Source organism: Urocitellus parryii, chromosome 3 (genome assembly GCF_045843805.1).
Source record: "Urocitellus parryii isolate mUroPar1 chromosome 3, mUroPar1.hap1, whole genome shotgun sequence".
In the NCBI taxonomy this organism is placed as follows: Eukaryota; Metazoa; Chordata; class Mammalia; order Rodentia; family Sciuridae; genus Urocitellus; species Urocitellus parryii.
The window spans coordinates 210,301,645-210,320,941 of NC_135533.1; the positions used below are offsets into that span (position 1 = coordinate 210,301,645).

The 19,297-nt window shown below is 51.5% G+C and overlaps 1 protein-coding gene across 2 annotated transcripts; it reads left to right on the forward strand.

The window, feature by feature from the left end:
• Positions 1–738: 738 nt before the first annotated feature.
• Man2b1 (mannosidase alpha class 2B member 1) lies at positions 739–18,280 on the forward strand. Of its 2 annotated transcripts, XM_026399833.2 has the most exons (24): positions 739–918; positions 1,634–1,736; positions 1,895–2,068; positions 2,832–3,025; positions 4,538–4,670; positions 4,897–5,042; positions 5,648–5,764; positions 9,561–9,643; positions 9,738–9,858; positions 9,932–10,010; positions 10,163–10,272; positions 10,429–10,536; positions 10,877–10,993; positions 11,602–11,793; positions 13,370–13,467; positions 13,546–13,663; positions 14,961–15,079; positions 15,173–15,274; positions 15,406–15,493; positions 15,614–15,694; positions 16,257–16,484; positions 17,079–17,234; positions 17,335–17,437; positions 17,847–18,280. In XM_026399833.2, exons 1-24 carry the CDS (start codon positions 769–771, stop codon positions 17,960–17,962), a joined length of 3,036 nt encoding a protein of 1,011 aa, XP_026255618.2. In that variant the 5' UTR covers positions 739–768; the 3' UTR covers positions 17,963–18,280. The 2 variants fall into 2 exon arrangements, with proteins under 2 accessions (XP_026255618.2, XP_026255619.2); XM_026399834.2 differs by lacking the exons at positions 17,079–17,234; positions 17,335–17,437; positions 17,847–18,280 and adding an exon at positions 16,520–17,054.
• Positions 18,281–19,297: the final 1,017 nt, after the last annotated feature.

Sequence of the window (19,297 nt, forward strand, 5' to 3'; positions counted from 1 at the left end):
TCAGCTCCTCCGCTCAGGCCTCTGTGGAGCCCCAGTCTGGAGCCTTTTGGTAGTTCAAACCCTCCTTTCACAAACTTCACGACTTAAGTCAAGTGCCAGGTGACCCTTGTCCTCTGGGAACTCAGCTGATGGCCCTGCTGACCTGTGCAATCTGTGCTTTGGATTTCTTAGACCAGGACTAGAGTAATGTCTGCAAACTGGATGGACTGATAGCAACTGGAAAGGGCATAAAAGACTCAGGGTCCTGTACCACCTTACTGGAGGGTCTAGGGATCCATTCCAAAGGCTGGGTGCCTGTCATTCCCAACATTCCAAGGACGGGTTGTTTACCCGATGTCTCTAAACTACAGGACAGAACAAGACCTTCATCAACCCTTCTAGCCAAGCTAGGTGCCTACAGGACTCCAGTCCTGAAAGCAGCCCCTAGTATCCCACGCACACGTTCCACCCCCTAGGAAAACCTGGTGTCCGTGGGAAAACCTGAGAACTTTGCTGCCGCGGGGACTCAGGCGTTCCAGATCCCCAAGGCGAGATGTTAAAGGCGCCTCCGGCCAAAACAGCGCCCAGAGGATGAGACACAACCTGCGCTTTCCCTTGATCTTGGCAATTCCAGATGTTCCTAGGGCTGCAAACTCAATCCTGTGACAGGGAAGGCCCCGCCCTAGACGAGTCCCCGCCGATTGGCCAGGCCGGTTCTAGGGGCGGAGCGCTCTTCTTGTATTGGAGGCGTCCGGGAAGCCCCCAGGAGACCGCGGCGGTGGCGGAGCTATGGGTCGCCGCGCGCAGGCTTCGTGGGTCTGCGCTGGCGGCTGCCAGGACGCCGCCGAACCCTGGATGAACTCCCGCGCCCTGCGTGCGCCGCTCTTTCTGTTTTTGCTGTTGCTGGCGGCTCCGGGCGCTCGAGCCGCGGGATACGAGGTGAGCCGGGCTCTCAGCGGAAATGTACAGTAGCCAGGGAAGCCCCGAGTACTGTCCCGAGATGTAGGTTACTTTGATCTGTAGGTGCCTAGTGAATAGCTGTTGATACAACACTGTGGCCCGAGAGGCTGTCTGCACGCGTCGGAGAACGGGGCTGCTTCGGACCGCACGCCCGCCCTCGCTCGCTCGGGTTGTGTGTGCACTTAACTGTGGAGGGGCAGCGAGCGGGTGGGAAGCAGCTGGCTGACAGTGAGACTCTGGAGTTAGCCTGTCTGGAGTTCCAGTCTGGACTGCCCACTTCCTGGCTGCCTCCTTTCGCAAGTCCCCTTCCCATTCTATGCTTCAGTGCCCTCGCCTGAAAACCAGGTGTGATATTTATTGCTCCACTTCCCACAGTGGCGCAAACATAGCTACTACTGTGAATATTTCCTCGGGGTGTGAATGAGGGCCGCCTTTTAGGGTTGTGCAAAGGGTGGGAGTTGTATCTGTGAGCAACTCTGTGTTCTACCCTGGAGGACCAGGCCTCCTGCATAGTCAGGATAAGGTAACAGCCTCTCTACCTCTCTGAGCCACTCTGAGATCAGGATTTATCTTGTGCTTCCCACATCCCTCTTCCCTACTTCCCAGCCTACCACTTAACCCCGGAGTTATTGACAGGCTGTGTGTGTGTGTGTGTGTGTGTGTGTGTGTGTGTGTGTTTGGGGTCCCTGCGCAGACATGCCCGAGAGTGAAGCCAAACAAGCTCAATGTACACTTGGTGGCCCACACACATGACGACGTGGGCTGGCTCAAGACCGTGGACCAGTATTTCTATGGCAGTAAGTAGAGATTGGGGTTTGGCCCCTGTGGACTCCCATGGCTCCTTTAATTCCCTCTGATACCTGGACTTTGCGGTGGGACAATTCATAGCCTTGGCTCCTGTGTCAAGGAATGCCCCTCTGACTCTGCTGGCCCTCCTTGGCCTGTGTATCTACAGTCCACAATGAAATCCAGCACGCGGGTGTGCAGTACATCCTAGACTCGGTGATCTCCGCTCTCCAGGCGGATCCCAACCGTCGCTTCATCTATGTGGAAATTGCTTTCTTCTCTCGTTGGTGGCACCAACAGACAAATGCAACACAGGAAGTCGTGAGGAATCTGGTGCGTCAGGGTAAGCCTACCCCAGGGAAGTGAAAAGAGGAAGCTTAGCCCAATTTGGTTTTGAAAACCTGGTGTCTGAGATTTTATCATGCTTGGTGCAAGCTGTGGGTCATATGGTCTCACCAGCCTGGAATCCCTTAACTTGGAGAACTCTTTTTTTCTTTTGGTCGTACTGGGGCATTCTACTACTGAGCTACATCCCCAGCCCTTTTTTTAAATCTTAAGGTAGGGTCTCCTTGAGTTGCCCAGGCTGGTTTGCAACTTTTGACCCTCCTGCCTTAGCCTCTGGAGTAGCTGGGATCATGGTCTGCTACCATGCCAGCCTAATTGGAGAATTCCTGGGCATCCTGCAAGGCCCCACCTCCAGTGGCTCTGAAAAGCCTGCCATGTCAGGTGGGGGTAGTACACATCTGTAATCCCAGCCACTTGGGAGGCTGAGGCAGGAGGATGGCAAGTTGGAGGCCAACCTCAGATACTTAGTGAGATCCTGTCTTAAAATTAAACATAAAAAGGGCTAGGCATGTGGCTCAGTGGTAAAGTACCTCTGAGTTCAACCTCCAGTACCCTCCAAAAATTTTTTTAAAGGGGGGCTAGGGCTGGGTGGGGGAGGGAAGCCTGGCATGCAAGGGCCCTCTTTACCAAATCTGGCTCACTGGCCAGGAAGTGCGCCTTCTTTTCCTTTGAGGCTGGAGTGTGCAGGCAGGTCTTCCAATTCTAGGATCACCCACCCAGCCCTACACCTAACAGCTCCAGTCTTGACTCTCTTTGCACAGGGCGCCTGGAGTTTGTCAACGGTGGCTGGGTGATGAACGATGAGGCCACCACATACTACGGGGCCATCGTGGACCAGATGACACTTGGGCTGCGCTTTCTAAAAGATACTTTCGGCAATGATGGGCGTCCCCATGTGGCCTGGCACATCGACCCCTTTGGCCACTCTCGGGAACAGGCCTCCTTGTTCGCCCAGGTGCTGTACAGACCTCTCTTGGACCCCTCTCCACAGGCATCGTGTCCTCCGGAAGTGACTGAACCCCCACTCTTTCCTTGTGATCTCAAGTGAACCAGACCTTGCCGGCTGGGACCTCCCTTACTCCCGCCCCTTGGGTGAACTTGATACTTTTTTTTTCTCTTTTTGGTGCTGGGGATTGAACCCAGGACCTCACACATGCTAGACAAGTGCTCTACCACTGAGTTATAGCCCTAAGCCCATCCTGGGTGAACTGGAATCTGGTGTCCCTTTACGGTTCTGGCCTTGCTTTAAGTTCAGTTTCATTACCTGTGTGCTGACCATCCATCCTCGGGCTGCAGGAAGAGGAAGGCCTCATTTGGCTTTGACAGAGCTGGGGAGGGGGAAGTGAATCTGGCTTAGACCTGTCCCCTCCATTCTGCCTGTGGGTTTGTTTTTTCTTTTTAGAAAAAGGAAAAACAGAGCTGGGGATGTGGCTCAAGTTGTAGTGCACTCGCCTAGCATGCTTGAGGCACTGGGTTCGATTCTCAGCACCACATAAAAACAAAATAAAGATATTGTGTCCACCTACAACTAAAAAATATTTGAAAAAAAAAGAAAAAGGAAAAAAGAAGTTTTACTGCAATATATTGTATTTTATATAGTTGTAGGTAGACACAATACCTTTTTAAAACAATTTTTTAAAAATATTTCTTTAGTTTTAGGTGGACACATTTATGTGGTGCTAGGCAAGCACTCTACCACTGAGCCACAACTCCAGCCTCACAATACCTTTATTTTATTTATTTTTTTATGTGGTGCCAGGGATCAGACTCAGTGCCTCACACATGCTAGGCAAGCGCTCTACCACTGGGCCCCAGCCCCAGCCCTGTTTTATTGCTTCGATAACAAAGGAGAAACACCGAGGACTCCTATCCCAGAGGCTGTGATTCCACCCAACAGCAGGAACTAGGGGCTTTTTTTTTTTGCGGGGGGCACTGGGGATTGAACTCAGGGGCACTCAACCATTGAGCTACACCCCCAGCCCTATTTTGAATTTTATTTAGAGACAGGGTTTCACTGAGTTGCTTAGCGCCTTGCCATTGCTGAGGCTGGCTTCGAACTGGTAATCCTCCTTTCTCAGCCTCCCAAACTACTGGGATTACAGGCATGTGCCACTGCACCCAGTGGACTGGGGGTCTTAAAGAGGTGATTCAAAGGCTTCATTTCTGTCTTTTCTGGTGGAACTGTAATTCACTTGTTAATTTGGGAGCTAGTCATTTCTGAGATCTTCTGGTACCATCCCAAGGTCTGGATGGCTTCATTCCTACAGTGGGTGTGTGCTCAGGTGGGGAAGCCTGTGGTGTATTCTGACCCTTCCCGAGCTTGGAGATCCCAAACCTGAGGCCTTCTTAGTTTCTGTTCCTCTTCCTTTGTACTTAAGTCTTGACTAGTCCTTCCGCAGCTGAGCAGCGCTTGTGGGTGAGAGGCTCTGCCTGCTTATTCACACCCTCTCCTCTGCTCCACCTCCAGATGGGCTTCGATGGCTTCTTCTTGGGGCGCATTGATTATGAAGATAAACAGATCCGGGCTGAAAGAAGGGAGATGGAGCAGATGTGGAGGGGCAGCACCAGCCTGAAGCCTCCCACTGCTGACCTCTTCACTGGTGAGGAGGGGAAGTGGGGGCAGGGCCCTGCTCGGAAGGGCCCTGGGCCCGATTCAGTGATGTACAGTCTTAAAATCGCTAACCATTTGGAAACGAGCTGTCTCTATTTTCCTTTTGCAATGGGCCTTGCAAATCCTGAAGCCCATTCTGGGTGGCACATGGCAGGCTTGGACCCCAGGGCAGTTCTGGGGCACTGGGCACCCTCTGAGCCTGGTGTGGCCTACAGGTGTACTCCCCAACATGTACAACCCACCGGAAAAGCTATGCTGGGATATGCTGTGTACCGACAGTCCTGTGGTAGAGGATCCCCGCAGCCCTGAATACAATGCCAAGAGCCTGGTCGATTACTTCCTGAAGCTGGCCACTAGCCAGGTAATCCAGAGGTCCCGAACCTGCATGACCAGCATGTACCATGCACTGAGCCTTTCCCCTGGCTCGGGGGGATACCCATGGGTAAAAGGAGAAGATGCACTGAATGTTATTATTCCATTCACCATCACCACGTCCTTCCTCTTAGATTTATGTTCACCCTTCATTAGAAGCACGCAAGAGATAGCATCACAGTGCTGTGGGCCCTCATCTGTGTAGTAGGCCCAAGAGAACTGTTAGACAATCAGTGTCTCTTTATATCTGTCCCTATGCTCCATGTACCACTTTTTTTTTTTTTTTTTTGCGAGGGGGGGGTACCAGGGATTGAACCCAGTGGTGCTTTACCATTGAGCCACATCCCCAGCCCTTTTCTCTATTTTATTTAGAGAAAGGGTCTCGCTGAGTTGCTTAGGGCCTTGCTAAGTTGGTGAGGCTGGCTTTGAACTAGCAATCCTCCTGCCTCAGCCTCCTAAGCTGCTAGGATTACAGGAGTGTGCCACCCTGCCCAGCTATACCACGTATATTCTTGGCTGCATATATACCAAGGCACGGCTAGCCACAGGGGTTTCTAGGACATCCTGGCCTGAGGACTCCCCTCTTTCCTGCAGGGCCAGCAGTACCGCACCAACCACACCATTATGACCATGGGCTCAGACTTCCAGTATGAGAACGCCAACCTGTGGTTCAAGAACCTTGACAAGCTCATCCGGCTGGTCAATGCTCAGGTCAGTGTGGCCACCCTGTGGCAGCTGTGGACAGGCATGTATTAATCTGCTATCACTATAACAAGTGCCTGAAATAATCCAATTATAAGAAGAAAAGGATTAGCCAGGCATGGTGGGACACACCTGTAATCCAAGTTACTCTGGAGGCTGGGTCAGAAGGATCACAAGTTCAAGGTCAGTCTGGCAACTTAGTGAGACCCTGTCTCAAAATGAAATAAAAATGGCTGGGGCTGGGGATATGCTTGTCTGGTGTGTATGAGGCCCTGGGTTCAGTCCCTAGGAAAGAGGGAGAAGGGCTATTTTGCTATAATTTTGGAGGTTGCAGTCCACACTCAGTTGGCCGGGTTGCTTTTGGGCCTGCGGTCAGGCAACACATCATGCAGGAGCAAGTGACAGAGTGAAGCTACTCACCTCATGGCCAGGGAGTGAGACAGAGTAAGAGGAAGGAGCTGGGGTCCCACTGATCCCTTCAAGGGCATACCCCAGTGCCCTCAAGACCTCCCATGGGTTCCACCTCTTCAAGTTTCCATCATCTCCCGGAGCACCACGCTGGAAACCAGGCCCTGAACACATGTGCTTGGGGGACATTGCAGATCCAAACTGTAGCCGCGTGCGTGCTCGTATCCCTTTGGCTTAGCTCATGTTTATAGAGTGTTCTTATTTTTCAGTTGCTACTGAAAGAAATTACCACAAGCTGAGCTGCTCCAAACATACATGGTCATGCAGTCCTGGGGCCAGAGTCTGGCAGCAGCCCCAAGAATCGAGGTCTTGGCAGAGTTTAGGAGAAAGGTGTTGCTCCTTCTAGAGGCTTCCTCCATTCCTTGCTCATGCTGCTGCCTCCTCCTCCAAAGCCACACGGCTTGCCTCCGCTCTGCTCCACAGGGCGTCTCTCTCACTGTTGCCTCTTCTGCATCCCTCTTCCAGGTTCCCTCCTTCCTTCCTTTTTTTTTTCAACCAGGGATTGAACCCAGGAGCATGCAACCAATGAGCCACATCCCCAGAACATACCCACCCCCGCCTTTTTTTTTTTTTTTTAATTTTAGACACAGGGTCTCCCTGAGCTATTTAGGGCCTTGCTAAGTTGGTGAGGCTGACTTTGAACTCCCAATCCTCCTGCCTCAGCCTCCTGAACTGCTGGGGTGCCACCAGGCCTGGCTTCCACCTTCCTTTAAAAAACTATATTTATATATAATTTATAAATACATATTTACGTATTTTTATTATATTTATTTTTATGTATTTATTATATTTTTATTTAGACACTGTAGATGGACAGAATGCCTTTATTTTTATGTGGTCCTGAGGATTGAACCCAGTGCCTCACACGTGCTAAGCAACAGCTCTACCACTAAGCTATCCCTTTCCTCTTCCAGTCTTAAAGATCCTTGTGATTATGTTGGGCCTCCCAGCTAATCCAGGATAATCTATGTTAAGGTCATCTGGTTAACACCCTTAATTCCATCAGTAACCCTTATTCTCCTTTGCTAAATCACCCATGATAGTCACAGGTTCTGGGATCAGGATGTAGACATCTCTGGGTTGTCATTATTCTGGCCAACACACACAAATATATATATTAAGAGAGAGTGAGAGAGGAGAAAAAATTTTTTTAATATTTATTTTTTAGTTCTCGGCGGACACAACATCTTTGTTGGTATGTGGGGCTGAGGATTGAACCCGGGCCGCACGCATGCCAGGCGAGCGCGCTACCGCTTGAGCCACATCCCCAGCCCCCAACACAGATATATTGATGTGTCCCTGTAAGTGGCCAGTGCTGTGTGCACAAGCAATCATTCTTTCCCATCAGCAGATAAATTTGTCTCCTTTCTTCTGAGAAGCCCCTTCCCATCAATCCTGTTCTCACCACTTGGGTAGTCACTGCATTGTTATCTCCTAGTCACCCCTGCACTATTGTTTCACCAAAACAGCTCTCAGGAACCATTGAGGGTCTTCCAGAAGACATATATCAGCCCTCCCCATGCTGCTGGTTCCCACAGAGCCTACACTACCTTGACCACTTCCTCTGGCAAGTACCATGTCCCTGGGCTGCCATGAGGTCATGCTCTTTTACCACTGACTGCTCCTCTGCTGACTTCACTTTACAAACTCTGGATATGAAGTTCCTGGGTTCAAACCTGGCTTTGCCATTTGCTGTTCTGTAACTTTGAGAAATACACTTAAATCATCAGTACCCTTGTTTTCTCATTATGTCCTATGAAATGGACCTAGGTGGCCCCCACTTCATCAGGGTGCCAACGAGAGTTTAATGAATTCATTTGCACTAATCAGTGTATCAGTGCCTGGCACACAAAGCATCTTAGTGGACGCTGATGATTCAGAGTGCTGGAGATGGGACCAGGGCTTCCGGCATGCTAGGCAAGCTCTACTATTGAGCTACACTGCATCCCTAGCTGTTTATTATTATCTTTCTAACTGAAAACCTTCTGTTCCTCCTTTAAGACACAGCTGAAATATCCAAAAAGCCCTGGCCACACTTCAGTTACAGCCTTTCCTCTTTGTGCTTAAAGCAGCTCCCATTAACACCTGTGATGCCACATCCAGGTGGATCGTAGCCAAGTAGCCATCTCCATTCAACATCTCTCCTTTACTTGCTGTGAATTCCATAATGGTGGAGTCTGGCTTCTCTGATTTTAGATTGAGCCTGCAGATCTGAGCATATTGAAGAACTGGGTGGTTATCTGCTGAGTGAAAAATAGTATATGTGCCAGGTGCAGTGGCACACACCTGTAATCCCAGCTGCTTTGCAGGCTGAAGCAAGAGGATGGCAAATTCAAAGCCAGCCTCAGCAACTTAGTGAGACCCTAAACGATTTAGCAAGAACCTATCTCAAAAAATAAAAAGTGCTGGGAATGTGGCTCAGTTATTAAACACCCCTGGGTTTCATTCCTGGGACAAAAAAAAAAAAACCAGTATGCATAGGTGTATCTACATTCTACATGTAAGCACATGCAGTTCATGGTTCCATGTCCATAGGTTTAACTACTTTAATATTTTGGGGAAAACTTGCATCTGTACTGAACATGTACATTTTCTTTTCAGTTCCCCCAAACAATACAATATAACAACTATACACAACAGAGCATTTACATTGTATCATGCATTACAAATCATCTAGAGGGGATTTAAAGTACAGGTGAGGATGTACATAGTTTATATGCAAGTACTATACAATTTTATATAAAGGTCTTTAGCATCCAAGGAATTGGTATCCAGGGGGAGGGTCCTGGAACCAGTTCCACCAGTTTCTGGAGGAAACCAGGAGAGGCCTATATGTCTATGTGTGCACGATTAAACAGTGCATTTCCATGTAAGTCCCTTCATTCACTCAAATGCTGACTGAGCACCTACTGTGAATACTGGGAACACAGCATGAGCAGAGCAACCATCCTTTTCCTCAACTGGCAGAGGTGGCATGGCACACCTGTTGCCCCAGCTGCTTGGGAAGCTGAGGTGGGGAAGTTTAGTAAGATTTCAGGTTTATTCTTGTCAACATTCCTGAAACTCAGGAAAGGTTAATATTAGGCCTCAACCCAACTTTCTTTTTTCTCGTGGAGCTGATGATTGAACCTAGGATCTTGTGCAAGTGAAGCAAGCACTCCACTAACTGAGCTATATCCCCAGCCCCTCAACCCAAATTTGTTTTCGTACTTGACCATTGGTTTGTACGCACAACGTGTATTCAGAGGACAAAATCTACTGGATGCATGAATGTGCACACCTTGGGCCCCCTGGAAGATGCGGACTTCCAAGGGCTCACACACGCTTTCCCCAGCAGCAGGCAAACGGAAGCGGGATCCATGTTCTCTACTCCACCCCGGCTTGTTACCTCTGGGAGCTGCACAAGGCCAACCTCACCTGGTATTGAGTGGGACTGGGGAGCTTGCAGGGCGAGGCCTGGTTGTTGGCATGTTCCGCGGGTTTTGACGCTGACTCAATAGCTCTTCCCCCCCAGGTCGGTGAAAAAGGACGACTTCTTCCCTTATGCTGACGGCCCGCACATGTTCTGGACTGGCTTTTATACCAGCAGGCCGGCCCTCAAACGCTTCGAGCGCCTCAGTTACAAATTCCTGCAGGTGAATGGGTGCTGGGCTCCATGGGGCAAAACTCAGGGAGGCCCAGGGCCCCAACACACCCCTTTCTCCCCAGGTGTGCAACCAGCTGGAGGCGCTGGCGGGTCCTGCGGCCAGCCAAGGACCCTATGGCTCGGGAAACTGTGCGCCTCTGAGTAGGTGTCGGGCCGACGAGGGGAGGGGCTCCCACCACCTCAGAAACCACCTCAGGCTACCTCCTAAACCTGCCCTGACCCGCCCTTTCGCTTCCCCTTGGGGAAGGGGCCGGATTCCGCGGAGACCCCACCCATTTACCGTCTGTACGCAGATGAGGCGATGGCGGTGCTCCAGCACCACGACGCAGTCACCGGCACCGCTAGGCAACTCGTGGCGGAAGATTACGCGCGGCAGCTGTCAGAAGGCTGGGGTCCCAGCGAGGTGCGTGGGGCGGGGCCTTGGAGAATGGGTGGAGCCGAGGAGAGTTCATTGGTCAGATCTTGAGGAGGCGGGGCCTCGGCGCGAGGGGCGGAGACGGGCAGGGAGATCCCGGTGAGGCTGGTCCGGAGATGACCGAGTCCTTGCGCCCGGCCTTAGGTTCTCCTGAGCAACGCGTTGGCGCGGCTCAGCGGCTCCAAGAAGACCTTCACGTTCTGCCGCGACCTCAACATCAGCATCTGCCCGCTCAGCCAGAAGTCATCGAGTGTGAGCCCGGCAGGAGGGGCAGGGCGGGGAAGCGGTCCCGTGGGTGCGACCCTAGCACGTGAAATCCTACAGATGGGCGAAGAAAAGGCGGGTGTTGGGCTGAGGCGCTCCTTAAGGTGTGGTTGCGTAGTTTTGTTTGTTTGTTGTTGTTGTTGTTTTTGTCTGTTGGAGGACCGTCCTTGGGTGAGATTGCTTGGTGTCCAATGAAGCTAGGACAGGACAGGGACTATGGCACCGCAAGGGGGTGAAAGACCATGAAAGACCATGCATGGCCTCATTGGTAGATGAATTTGGAGAAAGCCTGCTGTGATCCATTTCCTCTCTGACCCTTTCCCCCTAGTTCCAGGTCATCCTTTATAACCCCCTGGGGCGGAAGGTGGATCATATGGTGCGGCTGCCAGTCAGCAAGAGCAGTTTCCACGTGAAGGATCCCAGTGGCCAGACTGTGCCCAATAGTGTGAGCTCATTTAATGGGTGTTAACCCCTGGGTCCTTGCTGTCTTCTCATGGACACTCCCCATGAGCCTCTCTTCTTCTTCTGCATATCTTCCCCCTCTGTCCCTTAATATTGTCCCCCACCCCTTGGAAACAACTCCCTCCCATAATGGCTTCCCCTTTTTAGTATCCACCCAGGAAATTTTCTTCCTGTTCACAGATAGCCCTTTTATCCCAGAAGCCCTCTCCCTTGAGCCTATTTCTCACCTAGACTCTCCTCCCCACCTTCAGGATCTCTTCCCCTATTTCCTCCCTCATTTCTCCAAGACCCCCACAGACTTCACCCTCCTAGTGGATTCTTTTTTCCTCCTTGGGAATCTTTGCAATGCCCCCTACCTCCATGCTGGGGATGGACCCCAAGATGGCATGCATGTTAAGCACAGCTCTAACACTGAGCCATACCCCAACCTCTGCAACTTTTTTTGGGGAATATGACACCCTACTCTCCCAACACCTAGATTTCTTCCCATCCCAGAACTATTTCCTTTCCTTGCGTTTGATGCCTCCCCTATGATTGGCTCTCTAGGTGTATTTACAGCTCTTCACTCAGTCTCCCTCCTCCCTTACCCAGGTGGTGGTGGTTCCCAGTGCTGAGCCTCAGGAGCACTACCCAGAGCTGGTTTTCTCTGCATCAGTGCCTGCCTTGGGCTTCAGCATCTACTCAGTAACCAAGATTTCTCACCAGAAGCCCTTGATCCCTCTTCCAAATTCTATTTCCCGGAAGTTCAGGTCCCGGTTCCGTGTCTTAGCAATTGAAAATGAGGTGAGACCCTGTTTGAATTCCTTTCACTGCCCCTGTGACAAATTGAAATGTCATGGTGAACTTCTGGGTGAGCATCCTTTATTTAGCATCACCACACCTGGTTGTGTCCTTGAGTGAGTAACATCCATCGGAGCCTCAATGTCCTCTTGTGGAGCTATTGTGAGGATCCAGTGGGATTGTGGGTGGTACTTGTTAGGTATATCACAACTGATGGTCGATGGGGGCTTGCAATTTTAGAGGAGGGGTGGCAAAGAAGGTGACATTTAAATTGAGACCTAGGCTGGAGTTGTAGCTTGGGGTAGAATTCTTGCCTAGCATGCACTGTACTCTGGCTTCAGTCCCCAGCACTGAAAATAAGTAAACACCTGAGGAAGGGAGTCATGTGGCTATCTGGGGGAAGAGGAATTCAGGCAGGCAGAAGAACATAGCAGACACAAAGCCCTCAGATTGTGAGGGCCTTAAGAATGGAGAGGAAGAGTTTGGCTCTTACTCTGAAGGGGCCATGGGCAGGACAAGGCTGCCTTAAGACTGTCATGAGGGGCTGGGGAGCTAGCTCAGTTGGTAGAGTGCTTGCCTCGCATGCACAAGGTCTTGGGTTCAATCCCCAGTACCACACACACACACACACACATTGTCATGAGTGGCCAGTCAGGAGTGCAGATGCCTGTAATCCTACTTGCTCAAAAGGCTGAGGCAAGAGGATCAAAAGTTCAAGTCCAGGCTGAGCAATTTAGCAAAAACCTATCTCAAAACAAAAAAAAAAAAAAAATGACTTGGGGCTGGGCGTGGCACATGTCTGTGATCCTAGCAGCTCAGGAGATGAGACAGGAAGGTCACAAGTTCAAAGCCAGCTTCAGCAATTTGGCAAGGCCCTAAGCAATTTAGTGAGACCCTTTCTCCAAATAAAATGCAAAAACAGGGTGGGATGAGGCTCAGTAGTTAAGCACCCCTGGGTTCAATCCCTGGTACCAAATAAATAAATGACTTGGGATGTGGCTCAGTGGTACAGTAGTTGCCTAGCATGTGCAAAAGCCTGGGTATAATCATCAGTACTTGGGGGAAAAAAAACTATTTTATGATGATGTTGCTATAAAAGATAAATACACTCTAGGCAAGTCTCATTACGATACGTTTATTATTATTCTATCCACGTTTTCTTCTGCTCCTAAAAGAAATGGAAACATTTCTGTGGGCTCCTAAGTGTCTCATGGGTCCTGGCATGGTGGCTCTGTGTTAGATATACACATGGGCCCTTGTCTGGAGCAGATGAGGGCTATTATTAGATTTAGGGTTCCATGGGTACCTCTAGCTATACAAGCATGAACAGATTATGGGAATGAACATAGAAGAAAGGGACCTCTAGAGGCCAGCTGCACTAGTCCTGAGAGGCCTCGGAGTGGGGAACGGCTTGATTGAGAGCAAGATTGACGGGAAGAGCTAGTAGGGTTTGCCAAGAGGGTCAAGTGCAAAGTGGGTGGAAGTCAAGATGACTCCAGGTTTTGTCCTGAGCCCTGGGAAAGATGGAGCTGCCATTGTTGAAGTGATGGTCACCCTCTGTCCACCCTTTACTGCCTAGTACATTCGGGCCACATTCAACCCTGACACAGGGTTCTTGACAGAGATCAGGAACAAGGACAAGAATCTCCTGTTACCTGTGAACCAATCCTTCTTCTGGTGAGAGAGGATCATCAGGGCTGAGTGGGGGTGTAGAGCAGAGGCCCTTTATGTGACTCTCACTTGCTTTGGTCCCAGGTATGGTGCCAGTTCAGGTGATCTGGAAAGCTGGCAGACCTCTGGGGCCTACATCTTCAGACCTGAAGGACGGAAACCATATCCCGTGAGCCACTATGCTCAGATCCGCCTGGTGAAGGTCATGAATAAGGAGTGGGAAGCTGGGGATTGGGGTGGGGGTGTGTGGAACCTGAGAGGGTGATGTGCCAAGTGTAAGATGAGGGTAGGGGGAGGATTTGCATCTCCTTTAGATGGGGGCTAAGACCTGAGGGTGCTTCTGTAGGGCTGATATTTATGGCTGCTTCTACAATTCTCTCCCCAAACGTTCACATCTACTGTGGGAGGCAGGATTATACTTAGCTTTGGAAACTGGAGGTGAATAGGGAGAGTTAAGAGCAGGTGCAAGAGTCACCAAGGTCTGTGGTATAAGTTTATATCTTGGGGCTGGGGATGTAGCTCAGTGGTAGAGTGCTTGCTTTGCATGTACAAGGACCTAGGTCCGATCCCCAACACCACAAAATAAAAATGTTTATATCTGGAGTGGATATTTGAGAATCCACACTTGTGCTGGGCACGGTGCTGCACACCTGTAATCCCAGGGACTTGGGAGGCTGAGACAGGAAGATCAAAAGTTCAAAGCAAGGCCCTAAGCAATTTAGAAAGACCCTGTCTCAAAGTTAAAAAGAGAATTCACATTATATAGTGCTCTCATTTAGGGTGGACATCTGAGGTTGTGTCTGGCTGAGAACAGTGGTTTCCTAGGACATTTCACTGATGTTTTCTCTTAGGGAAAGTTAATGGCAAGTTCATATTTTACATGAATTCCCCTTGAGGTTAACATTGGCATTCCTGGGTCATGTATTAGGACACAAGTTGGACTGTTCCAATAGAGTTACTCCAATTAACTGTATCTACAAGATAGAAGTTCTTTCCTTCTGGCTGGGCCATCTAGGGAAGGGGGGACGGTTCCAGAGTCACCTGCCTGTCTTGTTGCTCTAACATTCTTAGTGTTCAGCCTCCACCTCGGATTGAAGATGGCTGCTCAAGATCTAGCCATGGCATCTGCATTTGAGCCAGTGGGAAAGAGAAAGGGGCAAGGAGCATTGTTCATACAGCTTTGATCATTTTCCATGGGGCAGACCATGATCATGTAGCTACAGACACACTCACAGAAGACTCAACAGACAGTCTGTATTTCAGACAGCCACATGCCAAATTAGAATCCTGTTCTAAGGAGGAAAGACAGGGTAATGGTAGGCAACAAGCATGTATGCCACACTCCAGAATTAGGTGGCAGTGACTGAGGGAAAGTGTGGGTGTTACACCTAGACAGGAGAGAGGTGTGTGGGAATCCCAGCCCCAGGCAGCCAGATGTTTGAGGGCTCACCTCTGCCTGGTATGGGCTGACGTCTGTCCTGCGCAACGTGTACCTACAGACACCTTTGGTGCAGGAGCTACACCAGAATTTTTCAGCCTGGTGTTCCCAGGTGGTTCGCCTGTACCAGGGACAGCGTCACCTGGAGCTGGAGTGGACAGTGGGGCCGATACCTGTGGGGTAAGTGGCACAGGCTGGCATCCTGGCGGGGGGGGGCAAGAGCAAAGTGGAATTTAGGCAAGGTCCCCAACCTTGCCATCCCTTTGGGCACAGTGAAGGCTGGGGAAAGGAGGTCATCAGTCGCTTTGACACACCGCTGAAGACAAATGGACTCTTCTACACAGACAGCAATGGCCGGGAGATACTGCAGAGAAAGTAAGGGGGCTGAGGTGTGTGGGGGCCCACTGGCAGTGGGGGTCATTTGCCTGTGGGAGGGAGGGGATGAAGGGGGAGTGAGGAGCAGGGGAGCCAGACTCCAAGCTTGACCAAGCCACATCCCACCCCAGGCGGGATTATCGGCCCACCTGGGAACTGGACCTGTGGGAGCCTGTGGCTGGAAACTACTATCCTGTCAACACTCGGGTTTACATCAAGGTACCCCTCCCCACCCTGCAGTGTGGGAATGACCCCTCATTCCCAGTGTCTCCCATATACCTGGGGGCGGGGGAGGGGGCTGGTACAGCAGGACCCCTCATTCTCACCCTCCCCCCCCAGGATAGGAATATGCAGCTGACAGTGCTCACTGACCGCTCCCAGGGGGGCAGCAGCTTGAGAAATGGCTCACTGGAGCTCATGGTGAGTTGGGTTCCAGCCCCATCCAAGCCAGGCTCCTCCCTGGACCACGATGGCCTTTTCTGTCCCAGGTCTCTGCTGTGTCCTCCACTAAGCTGAGAACTCTATTTCTTTATTATTATTATTATTTTTTAGTTGTAGTTGGACACAATACCTTTATTTTTTATTTATTTTTATGTGGTGCTGAGGATCCAACCCAGCGCCTCCAACGTGCTGGGCCAGCGGTCTACCGCTCAGCCCCAGCCCCAGCCCTGAGAACTCTATTTCTGTGTGCGACTTTTCCTCCAGTCCCTAAGGAGCCTTCCCTCACACCCAGCACCCCCACCAACCCCATCCCCACCCCACCCTCCACCCTCCCCCGCCCCGCCAGACCCTGACCTGCCCTATTTAGGCCTCCCTATCATTCTGGTCCCCTTACCAGACCCTGACCATCGTTACCCATTTCTCCCCCCTCCTTTTTTTTTTTTTTTTTTTTTTTGTCTTGAAATTCTTGAGCCCTTTACCCCATTTCTGGCCCAGAGATGCCTGGTAGTCCGCACCCTTTCCTGGCCACTCTCCCCGCCAGGTGCACCGAAGGCTGGTGAAAGATGACGGTCGTGGGTTACAGGAGCCACTGAAAGAGAACGGGTCCGGACTGGTGGCACGAGGGCGCCACCTCGTGCTGCTGGACAGGGTGGGTGAGGCGGCCGCTGGGCACCGGCTGCTGGCGGAGAAAGAGGTCCTAGCTCCGCAGGTGGTGTTAGCCCCAGATGGCGGAGCCCTCTACCACCCCCAGGCCACCCCACGCATGCAGGTGAGGGGCGGCACGCAGGTGAGGGGCGCATGCAGGTGAGGGGCGGCACGCAGGTGAGGGGCGGCGGGAAGGGCAGAAAGGACAGGAATACAACCTGTGGGGAGTGGAGTAGGGTACAGGTTTTCCTGGGCAAAGCCTGGTCCCCATTAGCCCTGGGGAGGCTCAGCCCCTGCCGCCCCGCCCCCATCCCAGTGCCAGCCCAGTACCCAGCCAACCCTACCCGGGAGAGAACTACCTCACTCCCCTTCACTGCCTCCTCACCTTGATCCTACCTGGACTCCCTTGAGCCCCGCCTTCCCGCCTGCTCACCTCCCCAGCCTCTGTCCCTCTAAGCCAGTCTCCATGGCTTGCGCAGCTCCCCAACGATGTCCAGCCTTGGCCTTGATCACTTCTGCCTGCCTCTTCTGGGCTTGGATCTGCATGGCCACCCCCCTGCGCGAAAACCTGGGCCCACCCCATTCCCTCTTTGGCTCAGCTCTTAGCCTTCACAAACCTGCAGTTTCCTTTGAGTAGAGCCCCTCCCCTCTGGTTAAGCCCCGCCCCTCTCGGTCCAAGACCCTTCCCTCCCAGACTCAGCCCGCCCCGCTACCGCAGTTCTCCGGACTGCGCCGAGAGCTGCCACCCTCAGTGCACCTGCTCACGCTGGCCCGCTGGGGCCTCAACAAGCTGCTGCTGCGCTTTGAACATCAGTTCACAGTGTGGGAGGATTCAGGCCGCAACCTGAGCGCCCCTGTGACCTTGGACTTGCGGGTAAGGAGGGCAGAGGTGGGAAGGAGAGAGGAAAGCGAGACGGGCAGAGGCAGAACTCGGCTTTGCCCAGCATTCAGCATGTCCTACCCACTCCCCGCAGGATCTGTTCTCCAGCTTCACCATTACCCACGTGCAGGAGACCACGCTGGCGGCCAACCAGCCCCGTGCCAGTGCCTCGAGGCTCCAGTGGACACTAAAGGATGGTGAGGACCTGCTTTGGGTCCTGCCTGGGGTCAGCAGCTGGGGTGGTGCGTGAGATGTGGGAATGTTGGCCAGGACCTACTACGGAGCCTGAGGGCCTGGGACAGCACCAGAGGCAGGCTAGGTCTTAAGGGTCACAAGTGGGTCCCACAAACTAGCAATGCGACTTGAAGTTTGGAGGTGTTTAGTCATTAGAACAAGATGAGAGTCTCCATCAGTGTCTAGGTCTGGAAGGGTCAGCTTAAGGATTCGAGGACCTCATGCTGGCATTCCAGCAGGGGAAAATGGTTCAAGGGTCAGGGCATGGAGTCTTGGGGTCAGACTTGGGGGTGGCTATGCCCAGGGGAGGGGATACAGGGTGAGACAGAGGACATTTGGGCCCCTTACAACTCCTTCCCTGCTCCTCCACAGGTTCCACTCCCCACCCTGCACCATTCACACTGGACCCATCCTCCATCACCCTACAGCCCATGGAAATCCGCACCTTTGTGGCCTTAGTCCAATGGAAGGGCGGCTGGGCCCTCTAGGAGGGCCCCTTCAGTACCTGAACCCCAGCTCTGGGGGAGGGGGCAGACTCCCTTCTCATTCTGCTGCTGCCGCCTACAACTGCCATTAAAATGCCACTACTGCCTGGTACAGTGGTGCACGCCTGTAATCCCAGTAGCTCAGGAGTCTGAGTCAGGAGGATGGCAAGTTCAAATCTAGCCTCAGCAACTTGGCAAGGCCCTAAGCAACTTAGTGACACCCTGTTTTAAAATAAAAAGTTTTTTTTTAAAAAAAATGGGCAAGGGATGTGGCTCAGTGATTAAGCACCCCTGGGTTCAATCTGATACAACATAATAAATTAAAATATGCCATTATTAAGATTTTTTTATGTATTTATTAGACATCTGTATAATTTTTAATGGACTATATGCTCATATATTTTGTCCATTTTTAAAATGGGTTATTAGTTTTCTGAGTTATAATAACAGCTCTTTATTATTCTACAAACAAGTCTTTTGTCAGACATGGAACTTACAAATATGTTTTCCCAAACTGTAACTTGCTTTTTCACTTGGTTAGCATTATCTTTTATTGTTGGTGGGGTTCTTTGGGTTTTTGCCATTACTAAGATTTAAGAGGGTTGTCTTATGTTTGTGTTGCTTTATTTGGGGGAAGGGGCAGAGAATGCATGACCCAGAATGATGAGCAAATCCTAGCTCAGCCCTGAACTGAGGTGGAGGTCTGACTCCCCATACTGTACTCTACTGTTCTCACCCCCCCCCCATTGCTCCCTCCCTCACCTCCTGCACTGATCCTTTTTGCACTGAAGTGCTGGCACAGCTGTCTCAAGAAGCCACTGAGGGCAGGCCTCTGCTGGACATGGGCTCAGAGAAGCAGATACACTTCTCCAGACTGGTCTCGGGGGAGCTGGATCTTCAGAGCAAGGAATCTGGGAGGACATAGAACAGGTGATGGAACTAGAGGCTAGTCCTAAGTTAAGGCCCTGACACATAGCTGGATGCAGACAGGCAAATATTCTGGTGCTCTCGAGAGTTCTGGTTCTGAAACACAAGAAGATGCCCAGATTAAGTCTCTCTCTCCCCAGCTGAAACAAAGTGACTTGCCCTCCAGAGCTATCTACAGGTCATGTGAAGACCTGTGTTTGGATATCCTCAGTCACCCTCCTGGGGCCCCAGAGATGAGGGAGGAAGATGAGATTCCTGTGTGAAATTCCTAGTTGCTGGAAGTAATCTCCCTCTAGAAGGACCACTGGGCCATGGTCCTGCATAGAGACCAGTCTTTGCAAGCACCGGCTGCAAACGTTCCTTAGTTCTCCTCCAATGACAGGGACTGGCCCAGGGTGGACACAGAAGCAG